Source organism: Tachysurus vachellii, chromosome 1 (assembly GCF_030014155.1).
Source record: "Tachysurus vachellii isolate PV-2020 chromosome 1, HZAU_Pvac_v1, whole genome shotgun sequence".
Taxonomy (NCBI): Eukaryota; Metazoa; Chordata; class Actinopteri; order Siluriformes; family Bagridae; genus Tachysurus; species Tachysurus vachellii.
Genome location: NC_083460.1, coordinates 39,932,454 through 39,954,624, shown reverse-complemented (window position 1 = coordinate 39,954,624; position 22,171 = coordinate 39,932,454). Strand labels below are relative to the sequence as shown.

Below are 22,171 nucleotides of genomic sequence, written 5' to 3'. Positions count from 1 at the left end.
GAGTGTGAGCGAGCGACAGAGAGAGCGTGTGTGAGTGAGTGTGAGTGAGCGAGCAAGAGAGAGTGAGTGAGTGAGTGAGCGAGCAAGAGAGAGTGAGTGAGTGAGCGAGCGAGAGTGAGTGAGTGAGTGAGTGAGTGAGTGAGTGAGTGAGTGAGTGAGTGAGTGAGTGAGTGAGTGAGTGAGTGAGTGAGTGAGTGAGTGAGCGAGTGAGTGAGCAAGAGTGAGTGAGTGAGTGAGTGAGTGAGCAAGAGTGAGTGAGTGAGTGAGTGAGCGATAGTGAGTGAGTGAGTGAGCGAGCGAGCAAGTGAGCGAGAGTGAGAGTGAGTGAGTGAGCAAGCGAGTGAGTGAGTGAGCGAGCGAGCAAGAGTGAGAGAGTGAGTGAGTGAGTGAGTGAGCGAGCGAGAGTGAGTGAGTGAGTGAGTGAGCGAGAGTGAGTGAGTGAGTGAGTGAGTGAGTGAGTGAGCGAGAGTGAGTGAGTGAGTGAGTGAGCGAGCAAGAGAGAGTGAGTGAGTGAGTGAGTGAGTGAGTGAGTGAGTGAGTGAGCGAGAGTGAGTGAGTGAGTGAGTGAGTGAGTGAGTGAGTGAGTGAGCGAGAGTGAGTGAGTGAGTGAGTGAGTGAGTGAGTGAGTGAGCGAGAGTGAGTGAGTGAGTGAGTGAGTGAGTGAGTGAGTGAGCAAGAGAGAGTGAGTGAGTGAGTGAGAGAGTGAGTGAGTGAGTGAGTGAGTGAGTCTCACCTAGCTGCTGGAAGAGGAGAGCAACACTTTTATTGGTAACAGGCAGGCCATCATTTTGTGGAGTCTGAATCAGCTGTCGGTCTCCAGCTCCAAGAGAAAAGAGTTTCTGCAAACAGGGACACAAACAGTGACATCCACAGCATCACTGAACAAGGCACTGACACAGAACCATATTTTACTCATGACGACATTTCATTACATTAATAAAAGAGTCAGGATTGTGGAGAGCTTTAAAGCCACAACTTAAGAGGGAATCACTGCCGCAATGAGTCAAGAAAAGCAACTCTATGAACCACGCGGCTCTCGGATGACTTTATTTAATGGTTGTGTATCGTGTCATGTTGAATTTATCCCGTACTGTTACCACATCACAACCGATTAATTTTAGCCAGCGTGCTAGTAGTAGCACAGAGAAAAAACCAAAATCATAGGTTTCCCCCAAAAATAAACCTGGCAAGCTGAGCAGCAGTCTACAGCAAATACGAGTCAGTCGTAGTGCTGAGTGCAAACTTTCCCGACGTGTGGCTTCTACAGAGCGGCACGTCGCGCTGAACAAATCATGAAGCGAAAGCCGGACGCCGACGGACGCTACGATCCCTGGTGTTTGTATGTGTAGAGGTTTGGAGGAGGAGGAGTTTGGTCCTTTCCTCCGGTTTGTAACTGGTGCTGTGTTTGATCTCACTGAGCAACTGGGAAGAATAAGGTCTGCAGGAGGGATTGTGAAATGGATCAGCGCATTAAACCAAAACCTGTTAATTATTCTCAGGGTCCAACGTTTCAGATCGTATCGACCTGCGTTCCTTCCTCTGTCCCGAAACCGAAAGTTTATCGATTGTCTTTAAACTTATAAGCTGTTACTTGTGTTTAATGGAAATTTGATGAGAAGTTTGAGAGCCAGATGTCAATTTACATGCAAAAAACCTCAGAACCACAAATATCTGGTTGCATTTAGATCAAGTGCATAAACACAAGTTACTGTATACAACTGTTACACAGATTAAGTAACACAAATGCAGAAAAAGACAGAGTCCATTTAAAAAAAAAAATCACATTAATATCGTGTCCTCGGGCGGTGACTTTGCTCATGCCGGATGACTCGAGTGAGCTGAGATGAACTGGAGAGACTTCAGAAGACACGGCGGCACTGTGAGTATAAATGCTCCTTGGTTTTTCCAGTGCATCGTGGGTCGACGTTCTGCTGCACCGATGGCATTTTAGGATAGAGAAGTTTTAAGAGACAGGACTTAAACCTCCCCGATCAGCGGCCTGACTACTGAACTAATCCACCCGATGTCACCATCTTGGTCTGATCTTGGGATGAATATAGTGGAATTCCAAATAGTGAGAAGAAGAAAAAAAAATGACTAAATGAAATACACTATAGGCTACATACTGAGAGGAAACAAAGACGCGTGGCACGTTTGATTCGACGTGTTAAATAACAACTCAACATTGTGCACTTTTCTACTGGCTCGTGACAGGGTTAGTTAGTTAGTTAGTTGCTATAATTTACTGCCATGTCAGCTACTGAGGCTATCTTCATGGCAAGAACGGTTAATAAGAACTAAAATAACCTAAAATCACAATGAAATAAATATAGACAAATATAGACAACTTAAATGAATTTTTTTTTACATTAATATATGACAGAAACTCTAAAACTTTTTCTGATGAAACCTTGTAAAATCGTGACAGGGTTCGAATGAACGAACTCACAGCTGAACGCTTGCACGTCTACTCGGGGATTAAACTCACGTGCTAAAATACGCAGTGTTAAAACAATCAACAGCAATAAAACTGGCCTTGTTTTTGAGTGCCTTGTATTTTTCTATGAACTCAGATCTGGCTCTTGTAAGATTTGCCGTTTTGTACATTTCGAATTTGTACGATTTGAGGTTGAGTTTGCTGAAAATCAAAGTAATTCAGTCTGCGAATTTTTATGTTTTTCTTTTGTCTCAGAGTTCCTGTAAAATAGGAAGTACCCTGAGTATAATTAATCCTGTTCAAATAGGGCGAAAGTCAACCTATAACAGCAAAAGCGTCAGAAAAAGTGCGCCGACCAAATGCGTCTTTATCTATTCTGTATTTTGTATGTTTTTTTTCCCACCAGGTGACTTTTTAGCTAATGTTTTATTCTTTACTAATTTCTCTCCACGGCTTCTCTTTTTTCTACCCGTCCCGAGGTATCCAGAGATTGTACCAGCTCCAGTTGTGTTCTTGGACCTTCATTGAGATGATGTCGACCCTGTGAGGACCCTGAGATGTTCCAGCTCCAGTTGGATTCCGCGTCATGAAGTATTCGGACCTTTTAAGAGGAGACGCCAACTCCATGTGGTCTTTGAGGACAACAACCTCCTTATCAATACACGATTATCAGACTGTGTCTGACTGTAGAAAGGACATTATTCGTAATAACTCTCTCCGGTCTTTATAACAGTTTATAATCACACCCTCTGGTGTCACCCAAATGAGGACGAGGTTCCCTTTTGAGTCCGGTTCCTCTCAAAGTTTCCTCCTCTTCCATCTAAGGGAGTTTTTCCTCCCCACAGTCACCTCAGACTTGCTCATTAGGGATAAATACAAACACATTTAAATATAAGTCTAATATTAATCATGAATTTTTGTATTAAATTAATCTTTGTGTCATATTAAACCTTTTGTGTTATATTTCTTATGTTCTGTAAAGCTGCTTTGTGACATTGTCCAATGTTAAAAGCGTTATACAAATATATGTGAATTGAACTGAATTTTTCCCACCAGGTGATCTGGCATTACAGTAAGATGTCAATGATAGACCCATGTTATCGATGCTGGTACCTCTGAATGAGCAGAGTGTGAAAATACTTAAACTCTGGCACTAGGAGTCTGTCTGGTTAACTAAACTGTCCAGTGTATCCACACGAGGTGAGAAGAGCAACGGTCGCGCTACTCGGCCGACCCGGATCAACCCCTCGGATCAACCCCGAGAGATTCCTCTTGTTGGAGGAATTGCCGTTCGGCTGAGTAATGTCTCACCTGGGAGCCTCCTGCTGTAGGCACGGTGCATGTCAAGAGGTTCGCCACGAGGCTTTCCAAGGAGAAGTTCAGACTGTCGATGTAAACGGTGTAGATCAGCCCCAAACAGCCCTGAGGGAGAGAGTAGTGTCAGTCTGTATACACACATATACACGCATACACGCACACACACACGCACACACACGCTGGTACAATTAACAGCACAAATCTGATTGGAAAATCAGAAGTCGTATTACTGGGTTGCACATCACACACACACCAAAGCATTTCTTAGTAAGATTTTAATAGGGTTTTAGCATCACTACCAGGAAATGCCACCACCGAGACTAATTTCAGTCGCGAAAGAATGCGCCTAAAGTTCTACACACATCCGTCTGATGAGCACGAGAGAACAACAACGCTCGCACAACGGAGCTCCGGAGAGCGAACATTCCTGCTGAGGATTTATTCTCTACGTAGCTTTGATATTAAACTTCACGATAGAGTGACAGGCTTTAAAGCTGTAACTACAGCGTGAACTCCTCATTTACGGTGGATCTCAACTCTCGCGTCGCCGGAGCATCGTCTGACAGACGTCGTAGCTTTTGTTTTGTTTATTAAACTAGATTAATTAGCATGCATGAATGCAAATTTTTCAAAAATCAGGTACATGGAAACGCAAACAAATGAAACAAAATAAAATGTGTCCTATTTTTACGTGTCCTATTATTAATGTCTGCTTTGCTTAATTGAATATTAATGATGCGTTTATCTTTAAGTCTTTGTTTTATTCCTCTTACACTACAGCAGTGTGCCAAAGATTTAATTTTATTTATTAATAAACGAAGTCTTAGTGGTTTTTCACTGTTTACAGATGGAATATAGTCCATATAATACTGTGGAATGTCTAGGAGAGGAGTTTGTGTTCTCGAGTTACAGACAGCAGATCCTTCACCAGCCTCCCTTTTCTTTTCATCTCTCGAAGTTATTAGGGTTTTAGGAAGAAGTGTAAACTCCTCCATACGGAAGACTGTAGCTCTGACAGCTACAAAGACTCCTTCCGTCAATCGCCAAAAAGGTTAAATAAATAAATAAATAAATCAGCTGTGCTTTACTTTGCACTTGTATTTAGTTCTTAGTTTATTGTATTTTAGTTCTTTTGGTTATTTTTGCACTTGAGTAATTTTTATTTCTATTGGTTTTTTATTTAATAGTTCAGAAATTTCACTGTTGTTTGTACTTTGTTTTGATTCATTTAATTTACCCCTTGGAGATTAATGAGTGAGGCACTCACCTCATTCCCTCCCTACCTCACTCACTCACTCCCTCCCTCACCTCACTCACTCACTCGCCCTGTCTCACTCACTCGCCCTGTCTCACTCATTCGTCCTGTCTCACTCACTCGCCCTGTCTCACTCACTCGCCCTGTCTCACTCACTCGCCCTGTCTCACTCACTCGCCCTGTCTCACTCACTCACTCGCCCTGTCTCACTCACTCACTCGCCCTGTCTCACTCACTCACTCGCCCTGTCTCACTCGCCCTGTCTCACTCACTCACTCGCCCTGTCTCACTCACTTGCCCTGTCTCACTCACTCACTCACTCGCCCTGTCTCACTCACTCACTCACTCACTCACTCACTCACCCTGTCTCACTCACTCACTCGCCCTGTCTCACTCACTCGCCCTGTCTCACTCACTCACTCACTCGCCCTGTCTCACTCACTCACTCACTCGCCCTGTCTCACTCACTCACTCACTCGCCCTGTCTCACTCACTCACTCGCCCTGTCTCACACTCACTCACTCGTCCTGTCTCACTCACTCGCCCTGTCTCACTCACTCCCTCGCCCTGTCTCACTCACTCACTCGCCCTGTCTCACTCACTCACTCACTCGCCCTGTCTCACTCACTCACTCACTCGTCCTGTCTCACTCACTCACTCACTCGCCCTGTCTCACTCACTCACTCACTCGTCCTGTCTCACTCACTCACTCACTCACCCACTCATCCTGTCTCACTCACTCACCCACTCGTCCTGTCTCACTCACTCACCCACTCGTCCTGTCTCACTCACTCACCCACTCGTCCTGTCTCACTCACTCACCCACTCGTCCTGTCTCACTCACTCACCCACTCACCCTGTCTCACTCACTCACTCGCCCTGTCTCACTCACTCACTCGCCCTGTCTCACTCACTCACTCGCCCTGTCTCACTCACTCACTCGCCCTGTCTCACTCACTCACTCGTCCTGTCTCACTCACTCACTCGTCCTGTCTCACTCACTCGCCCTGTCTCACTCACTCACTCATCCTGTCTCACTCACTCACTCACCCACTCGTCCTGTCTCACTCACTCACCTACTCGTCCTGTCTCACTCACCCACTCGTCCTGTCTCACTCACTCACTCGCCCTGTCTCACTCACTCACTCACTCGCCCTGTCTCACTCACTCACCCTGTCTCACTCACTCACTCGTCCTGTTACTTTCTGCCTGTCTGTCTTTCTACCCCCCTCTCTCTCTCACGTTCTGTATGTCTCTCTGTCTGCCTCTCTCTCTCTCTCTCTCTCTCTCTCTCTCTCACACTTTGTGTGTCTCACTCTAATATCTGACATCTCTTTAGCTACATCAGTCAGGGTTGCTGCTACATAACTAACTGAATCAGCATCTTCTGACCAGTCAGATTTGAGTATTCATCTGCAGATATTAGAGGAAAAATGTGAGGATGAGGAAATGAGGAGCAAATATAATGAAACCACAAAACCTACACATGCACTGCTACTGAAAAAAGTGTTTTATAAAAGCAGAAACACACACACACACACACACACACACACACACACGGCTAGTAACAACCTGCTAGCTGCTGCACTCATCTGATGAAGCATCATTAATAAGGCCACCACTCGGACTCACTACGGCAACAAATTAAATAATAAAACCATGGAGACGTTCTGTAGTGTAGAACACAATCTTGAATAATGGGCTTGTGTGTGTGTGTGTGTGTGTGTGTGTGTGTGTGTGTGTGTGTGTGTGTGTGTGTGTGTTACCCTGAATATTTCTGGGAAATCTAATCTGGAGACCAGGATTAGACTTTTGGGTGCAAACACTTGAGCTGGCTGGATCAAACCGTCCTCTTCCTCATCTTCGTCTCCATCACCTTGCAAAGTCTTCGTGCCCTGGAGGGAAAAGGGTGAGAAATCTCTAAGGGAGATGCAAAAGCTCATCAGATCGTTAAGCTGTGAAATGTTGGCAATAAAAAAAAAAATAATCCAGAAACTTGCTCAGACAGAAATCTGGTTTTGTTTGCTTAAAAGTAATCACGCTGCTGGTCGCCTACGGCGACGGCTTTTTATTATGAAGAAATTAAATTGCTGAAACGTTAGAGTGTGCGTGTGTCAGCTTCTATTTCTGTTTGAGGGAAGGAGGCCGTGACTGAGAGGATCTCAGGATCATTCAGAGCTTAGGAGAAGATGAGGAGTAAATAAACATATACATTTAAATATGATCATGTGATTATAACTGAACACTAACTTCATTTCACACCTAGTTCTTATGAACACAGTGTGACTAACACACACACACACTCTGACACGCGCACACACACACACTCTGACACGCGCGCACACACACTCTGACACGCGCGCACACACACACTCTGACACGCGCGCACACACACTCTGACACGCGCGCACACACACTCTGACACGCGCGCACACACACACTCTGACACGCGCACACACACACTCTGACACACTCGTCCACACGCACACACACTCTGACCTGCACACACACACTCTGACACACTCGTCCACACTCTGACACACGCACAAACACACACGTGCACACCCGTGCAGACACATGCGCACGCACACGCACACTGACACACACGCATACACCAGTCGCCATAGTTACACACTGGATTACTGTTTAACTGTAATAATAATATATAATAACAATGTATTTAAAACAACACATGCAATAACAGAGATTTTGAAAAACGTGCAAGATTTGTCTGTTAGCGTAACTACTTACTCGTGGTCTCTATTTTCTCTGTATTTATACATTGTGTGGTGTATATAATGTATACAATATTATGTCTTTATTCTTTTTATATATTTGCATTTCTTTCATCTTTGCTGCTGTAACAGAGAAATTTCCCCATTGTGGGACGAATAAAGGTATATCTTATCTTACCTTTACACTCTGACACACGCACACACACACACACACACACACACGCACACAATGCTGATTCTGTCAGATGATTCACAAATCTGCTAAAAATGACTCAGGCGTGACTCCACTTTTTGCCAACAGGGACGGTGAGAAAAGAACACGAACAAATGGAGTTAGTGAGGCCATAAGAGCAGGAGCCCCGGCTGAGTTTACATTAGGTTATATGTCTTTATGCTAATAAAAGTAATCCAAGAGGAAATTAAATTCCAACCCACGTGTCGTCCTATTAATAGACCTCAAGTTTAGAACAACTGTGTAATTGAATAATTGTATAATTGGCGAGTGTTTGGTCCAAGATGCCTCTCCAGTGACCTGGAGGATGTAGATGTTATTTTAACCCGTGATGACTTGTGATAGTACAAACCGTGATCCAGAGGCAGGGAGACGGGAAATAAAATTAATTACATTAGACTCACTCGAAAGAAATGTAACGTCGAACATGACATGAATGTAAAAATGAAATCTATGGAAGAAGAAATAAATAAATCGACGATTAACAGAAAAAATTAATATATAAATAAACAATTGAATTAAAATCTAATACCCTTATTTCTTTATATACCAAGAAAATAATGGAACATTTTCATACAATCGACCAATCGGTTAATAGACAAAAGAACAAAGGCACAAGGCAGAATGTTCCCCACGGAGACTCTAAAATGATCAGCAGGTTTTCTCCTCGTGTCTGTCGACGCTGCCGAGACCAAACTAAATAAGGGTAGAAAACGTCTAACTCAGCAACAAAGTGTGTGATGAGAAGAAAGGATAGAAATTCTTCATGGAAGTATTCATTCACAGCTATGAGAGGACTGAAACGGACACCGCTAACTGGAAAAACCTCATCACTCGTAACGAGCTAAGCAGGCTAAAGTTAGCTAGTTGCATGAATCAGCTTGAGCTAACACTTCTAGTAAAAATAGATGCGAAGTTCGAGAATCGTTTTCCCGGTAGGCCTCATTTCCTGTGCGGAATTCGTCATGGTTTATTGCTCGGCTACACCTCACCTGTGCTGACCATTCACGCTGTTTCTTTACAGTTGTCTATAATCTTACTTATGTATGTAGTGTAATTTTGGATTGTGTATCTTCTGGATCAGCATCTGGATCATGATTAATTCTTTGTCGCGTTCAACTGCGATTGATAACTCGTCGAATAACGCAGATTTAACTTTAGTGACTCGTTTTTCATTTTCAAATATGAAAGAAATATCGAGCTCTGATGCGCTGAATCTGGTTCGAATTGCCCCGTTTGAGCCTCCGTAATTCACATAAGCTCGTATCGGTGGCCACCTTTCAAACCCTGCTGACTTGCTTCTTTATTGCGTTTTTGCTCAAACAATGAAAACATGCCATGAGAGCCACAGCATCTTCTGTGGGGAGCGCTGGGATTAAAATACCCCCACAGATGGGAAACACATTTCGGTGTTTTTGGGGAGGATTTGGCTCAATTACGAGGGAAAATACATTCCATTGCTGCTGCTTCCAATCAGATAAAATGATAAAATTCAGAGAATTAAAGTACGTGTTCGTTTAAACCGTGAATTAAAACTCTGAGCTTCGAAATAATCGCACGACTTTTTGGGACTGGATTGCTTTTTGCTGCGTCAGGGTTGTTTTCTGCTGTGTTTTAGATCGGGAGTAAACTAATCACATACTTGTAAGACTTCTGAATTAATTTCCCTTTAATCACCTTTTTTTAAACTTTCACATCCTTAGCAAAACTATTTTTACCTCATTTAATAAACTCTCGATTCTGATTTGTCGAAACGTTTCAATTATTTTTCGAAAACAGCAGCTCACAGGTTTATATTAATGATCTCATTCTAATACGTTATCATTTCCAAAAGAACGGTTCGTTAACAGGGAACTACGCTGCGGACGAGCTACGTAATTTAAGTTTGTCTTCCAACTCCAAAAGACAGACAGACAGACAGACAGACAGACAGACAGACAGACATCGGTAATAGATTTATTCCCCTTTGCTGTAAAAATAATCTCCACTCTTCTCTTCTGAGAAGCTTTCCACTAGACGTTAAAGCAGGCTGTGTATGATTTCTGTTCGTTCAGCTACAAGATCATTAGTGAGACTCCAGGTCCGGTTCATCCCAAAGGTGTTCAGTGGATCGGAGTCAAGTTCTTCCACTCCTACCTTCACCTCCACACCATGTGTTCAAGGAGCTCTGTGCTTTGTGCACTATGGCCACGTTCACACTGCAGGTAAAAGTGGCCCAAATCTGATTTTTTTGTTGTCAAGTGACCAGGTCAGACTTCTTCAGGTGTAGTGTGAACACTCAAATCTAACCCAGATCTGATTTTTTCAAATCAGATTCAGACCACTTCAGACCATATGTGGTCCTGAATCAGACCCAAATCTGATTTTTTTCCCCAATGTGGCCACAGTGGGAACAACCGAGGCGGATTTGATGCGACTTTTATGTCAATCTACATCAACATTCGTCACAATTATGCGCCGGCGAGTACGCACACAAACGTGACTACGCCTACAAAATGGATCAAATAATCAAAAGTTGCCCTCGACACCCGAAAATTTTCAAAAGAATTTAGAAAGAAAAGCGAAAAATACTTACTTCCTCCATAACCTCACCAACTTTAGCGCAACGGCGTGCTGCGTGTGACGTCATTGTTATTGTTCGTTTGCGCATGCGGGTCAGTTCGAAACAGCAAACAGTTCACACTGGTATCTGATACAGGCCACATTTTAAAAGGTAATGTGAACAGCCAAACAAAAAAATCAGAATTGAGCGTTAAGACTTGCAGTGTGAACGCGGCCTTACAACATACAAAGACAATGTATACAATTGTGTGCTTCCACATTTGCAGCAACAGATTCACGAGGAACCACATACGGGTTTGACGGCCAGGGGTGCGCAAACTTCTGTCCACACAGATTACCGTCCCACTACTTTGGTGAATGTATTTGTAGTCCACGCAAATCATGCTAGGTATTTTAGTTTACTTCTTATATAACGTAAAATTAGCATATTCCAAAAAAAGGTGATCAGATTAAAGCATACAAGCGCTGTGTGTAGACCGAATGAACAGGAAGAATAAATCTAAAACAGTGAAGAGGGTCGCCGGGAGGCGTAAATGTCCTGTCTGATTATAAAGAATAATTCTTTGGTGTTAATGGGTGTGATGACATTGCAGCTGCACACATCAGGGTGGCCTTCGGCGCTCGATCTGGGAACCAAGACTGGGAGGATTAAAGGAGAGGAAGACGACTCCCGCGAGAAGTCACAAAGGGAGGAGGGCCATCGAAACCTCCCGACCCAATGTGCTCTTCATCATCTCAACCAAACTGTTGCATGACATTCAAAAGGACCAGGCTACAAAAGCACAGCTGTCGTTATTATGTCCTTTAAAAATAAAAAGGGTGTTGGAATTTTCCATAACTCTCGATCTGGAATGTATTTAACATACAACATTATGTAATGTTATGTGAAGTGAAGTGAAGTGACGTACGGCTAAGTTTGGTGACCCATACTCAGAATTTGTTCTCTGCATTTAACCCATACAAAGTGCACACACACACAGCAGTGAACACACACACACTGTGAACACACACCCGGAGCAGTGGGCAGCCATTTATTTTGCTCAAGGGCACCTCAGTCGTGGCCGCCCCGAGACTCGAACCCACAACCTTAGGGTTAGGAGTCAGACTCTCTAACCATTAGGCCACGACTTCCACTTTTTTTTCACTTTTCTTAATAAGTGAAGTGACGTGACATACGGCTAAGTACGGAAATGGAAATGTTTGCACCCAAGAATGTATTCCAAAACCAAATGGAAAAAGTATGTGCACCTGTGAGAAAAAGTGGGGGAAGAACAACCAAAATTCCTAAATCTGACTAAGGCAACTGTATAGAAATACGTCCCAAGACTCCAGTTAACGCAGGTTAATTATAGATAACAAGGCTCACTAGATGTGAGCTCATAATTTAGAGGAAGACTGACGCCGGTGTAAAATGGTCCGATTCCCGAACGCGATGGTAAACTAATTAACCTTTCCAAGCGGTCGAACTGTAAGATGTAATTTCATTGTGATTCACTGCATGTCAAAGCGCGACACATTTGGTCTTAACGACCAGGTTTGAATTCCAGACGCTGACCTGGCGTTCGAATGCTATTGTCAGGGAGTGCGACAGGATGTTTGATATAAGACAGAGATTTTTTTTTTACTCAAATAGCAAGTTCTGAAAGTATCTGAACGGGTCCCTGACATCTGAGGTAGTTTTTCATTCCCAGAATAAACTTTATAGTTCCTGTTGGAATTTCAGTGGAATCAGATTTTAAAGCCTCAAGCATGAAACTCTGAAAACCGTTAAAAACGTGATCCGGGGTAATAATCTGGGCTGATGTGACAACAGAGAATATTCAGAACGCAGGAATCTCATGTTCATGATGAGGGACCATGAGGTTCTCTAAAGGAAGACAACCGAGCTTGGGTAATGTAAGGATTTTATCGTTCTAGCTCTCTTTTTATTTCTGGCTCTTCCAAAATGGTGGAAGAGAAGAAAGATTTTGATCAAAGCAGACAAATATTTACAGAAGACGTGCTAAGATACGTAACTGTGTTTGGCTAGACGGCTCCTGTGAGCTGCATCGACAGCGTGTTAGTAACAGAGGCGTATTAAAAACAAGATTATATGGAATTTGTGCTGATATGTTTTTAACCGTTCGCTGCATTACTGCAGGATCGCTTCAAAAAAAAATAAACATCCACCATCCAGCGTGTTTTCACAATCACCAGAGCTGGTAATACAATCACTCCTTCCTAGGCCATCAGTTCTTAGATTAGATTAGATTAGATTAGATTAAATTAAACTTTATTGTCATTGTGCAGAGTACAAGTACAGAGCCAATGAAATGCAGTTAGTATGTAACCAGAAATGCAAATACAAATATATATATATAAATAAATATAAGTGATATACGGTCAAGCCCGAAATTATTCATACCCCTGTCAAATTCTGACTTAAAGTTACTTTTATTCAACCAGCAAGTTGTTTCTTGATTAGAAATGACACATGCGTGGGACAAAGAAGAAGACTTCTTGTCTTCTGTTTTATGGTCAGATGAAACAAAAATTGAATTGTTTGGCCACAATGATGTAGCTTTCATTTGGCGTAAAAAAAAGGAGAAGCCTTCAACCCTAAGAACACCATCCCCACTGTCAGACATGGTGGTGGAAACCTAATGTTTTGGGGGTGTTTTTCAGCTGGTGGACCAGGGAACCTAATCACAGTAAATGGCACCATGAAAAAGGAGCAATACATCAAACTTCTCAAGAACATCATCAGGCAGTCTGTAGAGAAACTTGGCCTTGGGCACCAGTGGACATTTCAGCATGACAACGACCCAAAGAACACAGCAAAAGTGGTGAAGAAATGGTTAGCTGACAAAAAACATTAACGTTTTTCAGTGGCCCAGCCAGAGTCCTGACTTAAACCGATTGATGATCTGTGGAGGAAGCTAAAGATCAGGGTGATGGCAAGGAGACCCTCCAACCTGAAAGAGTTGGAGCTCATCGCTAAAGATGAATGGGCAAAAATACCAGTGGAGACATGCTAAAAAGCTGGTCAGCAGTTATAGCAAGCGTTTGATTGCTCTAATAGCCAATAAAGGCTTTTCTATTGACTATTGAAAAGGGTATGAATAATTTTAGACATGTCACTTTTTGTTCAAATGTAAATAAAAGATGAGTAATATTTTTTTCCACAATGATGCCTCTTGTACATCGTCTTATTATCTTCTGGGAGACGCCTGTGTCATTTCTAATCAAGAAAAAACTTGCTGGTTGAATAAAAGAATTTGCCAGGGGTGTGAATAATTTTGGGCTTGACTATATATACATTATTGTACATAGTGCAAGTAGTGAGGTAGAGAAGCAGAGACCAGTAGGATGACAGCTGAGGAAAAGAATCTGTTCCTGAGTCTGCTGGTGCGAAAGCAAAGAGGAGTAAAAAGTACACGGTTGGGGTGAGAGGAGTCTTTGACAAAACTTCTCGCTCTCACACTAGCCTAAAGAAAGTGTGCCTCACCTGCAGGTTGACCTCAGCCTCGTAGAAGGTCAGACAGGAGCAGTAGTGTCGGTCCGATTCGATGTCCGTCAACACCACCGTAAAGAACGTAGGAGGTTTTCGTTCGCGAGATAGTCTCCATCCACCCGGCTGACTGAACTGTGAAAAGAGAGCACACGTGAATATGATATTAGATCTCGTGTGGACAGGGACATCCACAACATCCATTTAATGATCAAAACAACCTTTGAGCTCCTGAGAGGCGTAACAGAAAAGTGCTCCCTCTATCTACTGTCTATCAGAGTGACGCCAGGTAATCGTGGGCATCTGTGAGCTGTCGATGTTGAACAGGGCAGATAGCATTTTCCTCCATGTTCATTTGACAAAGCATGAGCATGAGTTCATACAGTTGAGGTGGTAATAATAAAGGGAATAAAACAAACAACAAACAAGTAGACAGACGTGCCTCTGGTGCCAAGTTGTTCAAAGCTACTGGAGGAAAACAAACATTCATTCGTTCATTCATTCATTCATTCATCTTCTACCGCTTACACGAACTACCTCGGGTCACGGGGAGCCTGTGCTTATCTCAGGTGTCATCGGGCATCAAGGCAGGATACACCCTGGACGGAGTGCCAACCCATCGCAGGGCACACACACACTCTCATTCACTCGGTCAATTTTCCAGAGATGCCAATCAACCTACCATGCATGTCTTTGGACCGGGGGAGGAAACCGGAGTACCCGGAGGAAACCCCCGAGGCACGGGGAGAACATGCAAACTCCACACACACAAGGTGGAGGCGGGAATCGAACCCCGACCCTGGAGGTGTGAGGTGAACGTGCTCCACACACACAAGGTGGAGGCGGGAATCGAACCCCGACCCTGGAGGTGTGAGGCGAACGTGCTCCACACACACAAGGTGGAGGCGGGAATCGAACCCCGACCCTGGAGGTGTGAGGCGAACGTGCTCCACACACACAAGGTGGAGGCGGGAATCGAACCCCGACCCTGGAGGTGTGAGGCGAACGTGCTCCACACACAAATTTCAGACATTCGACCTTGCTCTGACCTTGACCTTAATCGTTTGGATCATTACTGGTTACATTGATAAATCCTTATAAACCACTCGTTCTTGAAATATGATGCTATCAAAGAATCTCAGATTGACAGTTATAAAAATACCCTAATGAGTCTGATTATATTTACAGATAGCTCTGAGGTCACACACTATAACGCTGGAAGGTATGTAAACACCTGAATATTGAACACCCTAGAGAACCTTACTGGTTCTCCTTTCACGGCTTATTCTTGGAGGTAGGAAAGGTGTCCTACTAGATTTGGAGGGTGATTGAAGAATTCCGTCCTGTCAGCCACCAGAGCGGTTGGGCACAAGATGCCCGGTGCGACGCCCTCATTCCAGTTCACGTCAAAGGTGTTCAGAGGGGTTAAGAATCTCTGTTCAAAACACCGGAGGTCTTCCACCATACACAATCATGCTGAAACAATTTTTGGGCCTCTTATTTGCAGGGAAGGGAAATTGTAATGCTACAGCGTACAAAGACATTCCAGATAATTATGTGATTACAAGTTGGATTCAAGTTTATATGTACAGCGCTTTTTATAATTGACATGGTCTCAACAGCTTTACAGAACATAAACACAGAACAAAAGGCTATTATAAAGAATAATATAAAGATTAATACCGTACAAGATTCAAGATTAATATTAGATATATTTAGTTCACAATGTGTATGTCTTTATTTATACCTAATGAGCATAAAAGTGACTCAGGCAGCAGTGGCAAGGAAAAACTCCCTTAGATTGGTAAAGGAAGAAACCTTGAGAGGAACCAGACTCAAAGGGGAACCTCATCCTCATATGAGGATCTTCAGTGTATTTCTGGAAACACGATAAAAGGGGATTCTTAATTAAATTCATCTAAATTCATCGTCCCAGAGTATTCAGAGCCGTTACTGGAATAAGATACAAGAAGGGAGTTTTTTAAGGTCCTGGCATACCGGTTACTTATAATCGTAAACTGTTTGGTGGAGGCCAGGAGCAGGATGTCCTCCTTCGGCTACTACATCATTCCTTCATCAGAGAGCAGGAAGCAACACTTATCCGCTTTCCTTGCCACTCACTCTAAACACCTACATTCCCGTTCAGAATTTTCTACTCACACTCAGGGGTGTAGATCAGGAAACATCAAGCAATGGCCTCGTGTTAAGGTTAAAGTAATTATGTTTAATTTGTACCATCACTTGCTACTGCAAATAAAAGGGGTATAAGGATGACACATGTTTTGTTCAATCAATCAGACATCTGGAACCACAAGCTGGTTCTTCAGCAGGGGGTAGCAGATGTCTTGCAGAATTCCGGACTGTATCCATGTCAGAGCCGCTGCAGATGAGCGGCATACGACGATCAAGCACGAGCACGCGCTGCCTTACGTTAGTCGTGTCACGTTTACGACAAGTGTCCTTTATGTTATTTGTGGATGAGAGGAACAGAGAGGAAGTAGAATGAGAGGTAGAGAAAACGAGAGAGTGGTGGAGCGATCTGAGGGCTTGAACCAGGATGTCACAGTCCAACAGCAGACACAATAGCAGGCAGGAAGTTTCTAACACCGCAAGGCAGAGGAGGGAAAAGCAGAATGCTCCAGGCATCATCGGATCGGGACAGGTGCCAGGAAAGTTACGGAAAATATGAAAATATGCAAAGTATGTGGTAAATATCCAGAGGAAAACAGATAAACAATGCAGATGGACATGGAAAGAAAAGATAGAATAGAGTGGATCACATCAACAGCTCTTTCCTCTGAACGGCGAAGATCGGAAAGAGACTTAAACGTCTAGAATTGCCAGAATTCCGACATGGGAGTCAAGCACTAGAAATGAAATCCTCAATTTGTGTATGGTTCAATCAATCACCCAAAATAAAATCCATATAAAACAACGATCGTGATAGAACTCATTTGTACATGCCTGTCCGATGAGTACAGGAATATTAGCTTAAGATGGGCTACGTTCACGAGGTCAGGAGGGACCTCGGCATCCAGGCTGTAGTCAAGGCTGGGACGTGTTTCAGAGTAACACGCCAAAGCTGTCTGCTGTATTCGATCACTACGGACAGCCAACGGTGAAGTCATGTCCCATGACGGGCCGTCATCCCGAATGTGGTTATATTATCTGATTCATAATGATAAATTTCTATTTCAGGATGTCTGACTGCATTTCTCTGAAAATGTCTGGAGATCGTTACAGAAAGCAAAAACCACTAAAGCGATACACTTTACAGGAACACACCAGAGATGCTCTGATCTGATCATATTTACTGTTGGATCAGATATCAAGGGAGGAAAAAAGGACTGAAAAACATCACAGAACTGTTACATAAAGTAGGCCACACGATATCAGTAGCAACCTTATCAAGTTATCACAATGTTTTTTAAATGTTAAAAGGTTATGGGGTTGTGCTAAACCAGATGGTTGCTAGGCTTTTCCTATGATATTCCAAGTGGTTGCTAGGACAATGCTATGAGGTTGCTATGGCATTCCACCTTGTTGGTAGGGTGATGCTGTAGTGTTCCTGGTGGCTTCTAGTACTGTATGTGGTTGCTATGAAATTTCCAGTTGTTTTTTTTTTAAAAAGTGCATGCTATGGTATTCTAACTGGTCACTAGGACATAGCTAGATGGTTGTTATGGTGCTCCCAGTGGTTTCTAGCATGTTACTAGGTGGTCGCTATGTATTCTAGCCGCTTTTTGGGTATTGCTAAGTGGTGGTTATGGAAATACCAGTGGTTTCTGGGGAGTTGCTATGGTGTTCCAGGTGACTGCAAGGGTGTTACTAGATGGTTGCTATCATATCTGTTGCTAGAGTGATAGCAGTTGGTTTCTATGGCATTCCAGGCGTTTGCTATGGTGTTGCCATGGCGTTAATATGGTATCCATATTTTAATATGCTTCCACGGTGAGTTTTAAAGCTGTTTGGATGCTATCCCGAGATGCAGCTAGGATGTAAGTAGTTACTATTGAACCTCAGCTTTTAGCCCAGTTTCCTGCATGTTAACTAGTAGTAATCGTGTTCCAAAGGGTTGCTAGGGTGTTAGTGGTTGGTGCGGAGCAGCTTTAATAATCTCTAGTACATCGAATTGGGGATGTGGTAGCTCACTGGTTAAGGTGTTGGACTACTGATAAGAACGTCATGAGTTTGAATCCCAGGGCCACCAAGGTACACTCCTGGGCCCCTGTGCAAGGCCTTTAACCCTCAATTACTCAGCTGTAATGAAATAAATGTAAGTCGACTCTGGATAAGGGCGTCTTCTAAATGCTGTAAATGTAAATGATTTTAACCCAGCAAATCATCATTGCCAACATGACAATAATAATAACGCTGATCTTTACCGAAAGCGCTCGTGTATTTTCCGTTCGTGTAGGATCGACTTACTGGGCCGAACTTCAAATGTCAAAAACTGTGATGCAGAAAGAAAGTGAGAAAATGTACAAACAACAGAATGCTGGCTTTGTCAGGCCATCATAATAAAATACTAACACATCATGCAAATGAATGCAAGGAATGTAGGTTACCAGTGCTCACAATGTGACACACAGAAAAAGTGTGAAGGGTAAAGAGGAAAAGCAAAGTGATTCCAAGGAGACAAGTGACTCTATAAACAGATTTCTGATAAGCAACCCGCTACTGTAAGCTCATAACTGACCTCTGTACAAAGTACAGAGCGGCCAGGAAAAGAATTCTCATTACAGTCTATCTAAGCATTCTTGCCACACACACACACACACACAGAGAACCAGCTGAGTCATATCAAAGACATAACACATCCTACGCTTAGTTCAGAACTCAGTCAAGTGACAATGGCACTTCAAGTGCTGCTGAGTTTGTGATGTCAATAAGCCCGATAACATTTTCCCTTAGGGTTCCTCGTCATGTGGACATGCCGCCCGTTCCACAAAGCGATACTGGATCTGCGGCTTGACCTGTCAAGAATCGGTGCAAGCTGAGCAAGCATGAAGAACGGGGCAACCAAATTAGACCTTCATCTGCTGTCTGGCCTATTCGATTACTACGACGGTGCCTCTTTAGTGACGGCTGTAAATAGCGTGAAGCATTGTCCCGTCTGGGGGACAAAGAGAACATTCGGTCGTATATGATCTGCTCGTTGAGCTGTCCAGTGTAAGCTGTGGGGTTCAAATAACCTTGTAAGGTCCTTTGGTATTGTTGAAATGCAAATCCAGCGTGTTTTTTTTCCGCCCTATTAGGAGAAGATTACTTTCGCAGCATGACGTCTACTTTTTATAGCGCTACCGCGTTTCTGCTAGGTTTTGTCGATGAACCTGGATGTCTATACCACGTATTCTGTTTGAAAACTATTTGAGGTTTGAATACAGAAAAGGTTTTTAGATCATTTACCATTTGAATGATTTATTTGTCAGCATTTAACGTCGACTGTTAAAGAGCCAACGACGATAAGAAACCAAATGCCCTTGTGAGGTCACTCTCTGTGACGTTACTTGATTTATGAAGTGTTTCATATGGATATGTGAACTAGACAACTAAATACAGAGAGTAGAATTGGCTGGAAATGTTCTGTTGCCTAACGCAAAACCAAATACGTGTCTATGTATCCGGATTGGATTGAAATGATCAGACCATGACCGAGACGGTCCAAAAACAGTCTGTAATTTAGTCTGTCATTCTCAAGGGGAACATGGGAATAAAAAAAAAATGGGTCAGTGCATAACTGGATCTGAAAGGAAGCAAAATCCTGGATAAAGAATTCTATGTAAATGTAATCCTGCCTGTTTAGGGATTCTGTTAAAAATAAAAACCAACGAGTTATCGTGAATTGACTAATTGTCTTCACACCGTGTCATGATACAAACAAATCCTCATGTTTAGATGGTCAAAACAGCATTAAAAATAACCCTAAATTCCAGGTATGAAAAAACAACCGTGTATTCATGGAAGACAAAACAATGACATAAATGAAAGCGGAGGAAAAGGGGTGACACAGGAGACCCCCCCCAAAGCCATCCTCGAGGTCTTCAGCCGACACCACGCGGCTTCGTGTACTAAGCAGCTTGTGGCTGGATGTTGAACTCTAGACATGTGGAAGGTTTATTTCTGTCAGCTAGGGCCATCGCCAGCATCAGGTCTAAGCGAGGAAGTGCTCAAAATGAATGTTCTATTCATAGGCCGAAAACTCCCGACGTGAAAACTTCCTTCGAGCATCTTCGGGGTCAGAGCTAAAGGAAGACGGAAAAAAAAGATTAAAAATAAATAAAAATCACCTAATGCATGTCTGTATGGAATCTACACAAAGCAGCTCCATGCTGTGGTGATGTGTTAACCACAACATTATGGACATTTCAGCCAAATTGTTTAAAAATTGCTGGAGTATTGTTCTAAAACACAATTCCAGCTGGGTATGCCATGGCTCGGTTACACAATCCTGGAGACACGGTTCAGTTTAGGGACAGGTATATTTAGCGGGTCAGAACGACGTCTATAATTCGACACATATCTTAGGGTGAGTAATATAAAGACAGCAGAAGTGAAACGTGAGCAGTGATCGGATTTCCGCGACCTATCGTTTAGGTCAGATCTATAATTTGGTGCGCTGTGTTAATGAGAGTTACAATCGCAGTCAAATGCGTACACATGTGTTTCTATAGATTTTCAGTCAAATATTTAGGAATCCACTTGTTCACTCTAGACAATGTGTAATGACACGGATAAGACATCTTAGCAAACTCGGGAAATCCCTGATGAATATTCCTCATGTTACCAGAAGACATGGAGGACTACAGATGACATATCTGTACATTATACATACAGTATATTGTACATAGTTATTTATGAAAATGGGCCATTTCCAAATGTTCGGTCAGTCCTAGGACAGAAAATAACTGTCCGTCAAGACCAGCACCACCACCACCACCACCACCAACAACAACAACCACCAAAAAACAAATAAGTTCTAAGAAATTCAGCAGGCTTTGGCCAGTCGAGTGTAAACATCTTTGTCCTGAGTTAAAGAGATGCACAATACAGGTCTGCGTCACCCAGCAGCCCCCTGCCTGTAAACGTAGCGATAACGCATCAGGGACAGGTGTTTCCTGTGAGTCACCGAGCTCGGCCCCTTCATCGCTCTCTCCAATCAGCGAGCTTGCTTCTGTCCTTTTGTCTTCTTCACCTGACAAAACAAAAGCTGCAGGTTGGCTACAACCTGACATCATGGGCGGCTGTGAGGTCCTTCACTCTCTACCCAGGAAGAAAAACATGAACCTTGATTCTGCCTGGAAATTCTGCCCACCTCCGCACTCTCTAAACAATGGACGAGTTCTACACGGCCGACACTGACCTATTAACATTAGAGCTCCGGGGCTGTTTTTCTTCTGCAGATATAGCCGAGAATAAACAAAGTGCACCTGAACAAGACAAAATATGATGGCGTTGGTGCTCTGTACTTCATAAACAGCTGGACTGCATTTTATTTGCATTATTTCAGTTGGTACTTTTAGTAGAGTCCTAGTTTAGTGATTTACAGCTGATTCAACAGTCACAGTGGTGAAGCTCTACATGCAGTAAGAGTTTGGCACTGACACAACACAACTAGAACTAATCAAACCTCTGTCCCCACCCACAATACAATACAGTCTGTCAATCAAACCTCTGTCCCCACCCACAATGCAATACAGTCTGTCAATCAAACCTCTGTCCCCACCCACAATGCAATACAGTCTGTCAATCAAACCTCTGTCCCCACCCACAATACAACTATAACTAATCAAACCTCTGTCCCCACCCACAATGCAATACAGTCTGTCAATCAAACCTCTGTCCCCACCCACAATGCAATACAGTCTGTCAATCAAACCTCTGTCCCCACCCACAATACAACTATAACTAATCAAACCTCTGTCCCCACCCACAATGCAATACAGTCTGTCAATCAAACCTCTGTCCCCACCCACAATACAATACAGTCTGTCAATCAAACCTCTGTCCCCACCCACAATGCAATACAGTCTGTCAATCAAACCTCTGTCCCCACCCACTATACAACTATAACTAATCAAACCTCTGTCCCCACCCACAATGCAATACAGTCTGTCCATCAAACCTCTGTCCCCACCCACAA

At 43.3% G+C, this 22,171-nt stretch overlaps 1 protein-coding gene across 2 annotated transcripts in view; it reads right to left on the bottom strand.

Annotated features, from left to right (window-relative positions):
* The window catches only part of sbf2 (SET binding factor 2), a 115,468-nt gene that overhangs the window by 67,778 nt on the left and 25,519 nt on the right, over window positions 1-22,171 (bottom strand). For both annotated transcript variants that reach the window (XM_060864121.1, XM_060864041.1), the window contains exons 3-6: window positions 14,026-14,163; window positions 6,776-6,904; window positions 3,749-3,859; window positions 734-839 (exon numbers count right to left, since the gene is read on the bottom strand). In XM_060864121.1, coding sequence (XP_060720104.1) covers window positions 734-839; window positions 3,749-3,859; window positions 6,776-6,904; window positions 14,026-14,163 — 484 coding nt within the window. The remainder of the gene's footprint in view (window positions 1-733; window positions 840-3,748; window positions 3,860-6,775; window positions 6,905-14,025; window positions 14,164-22,171) is intronic.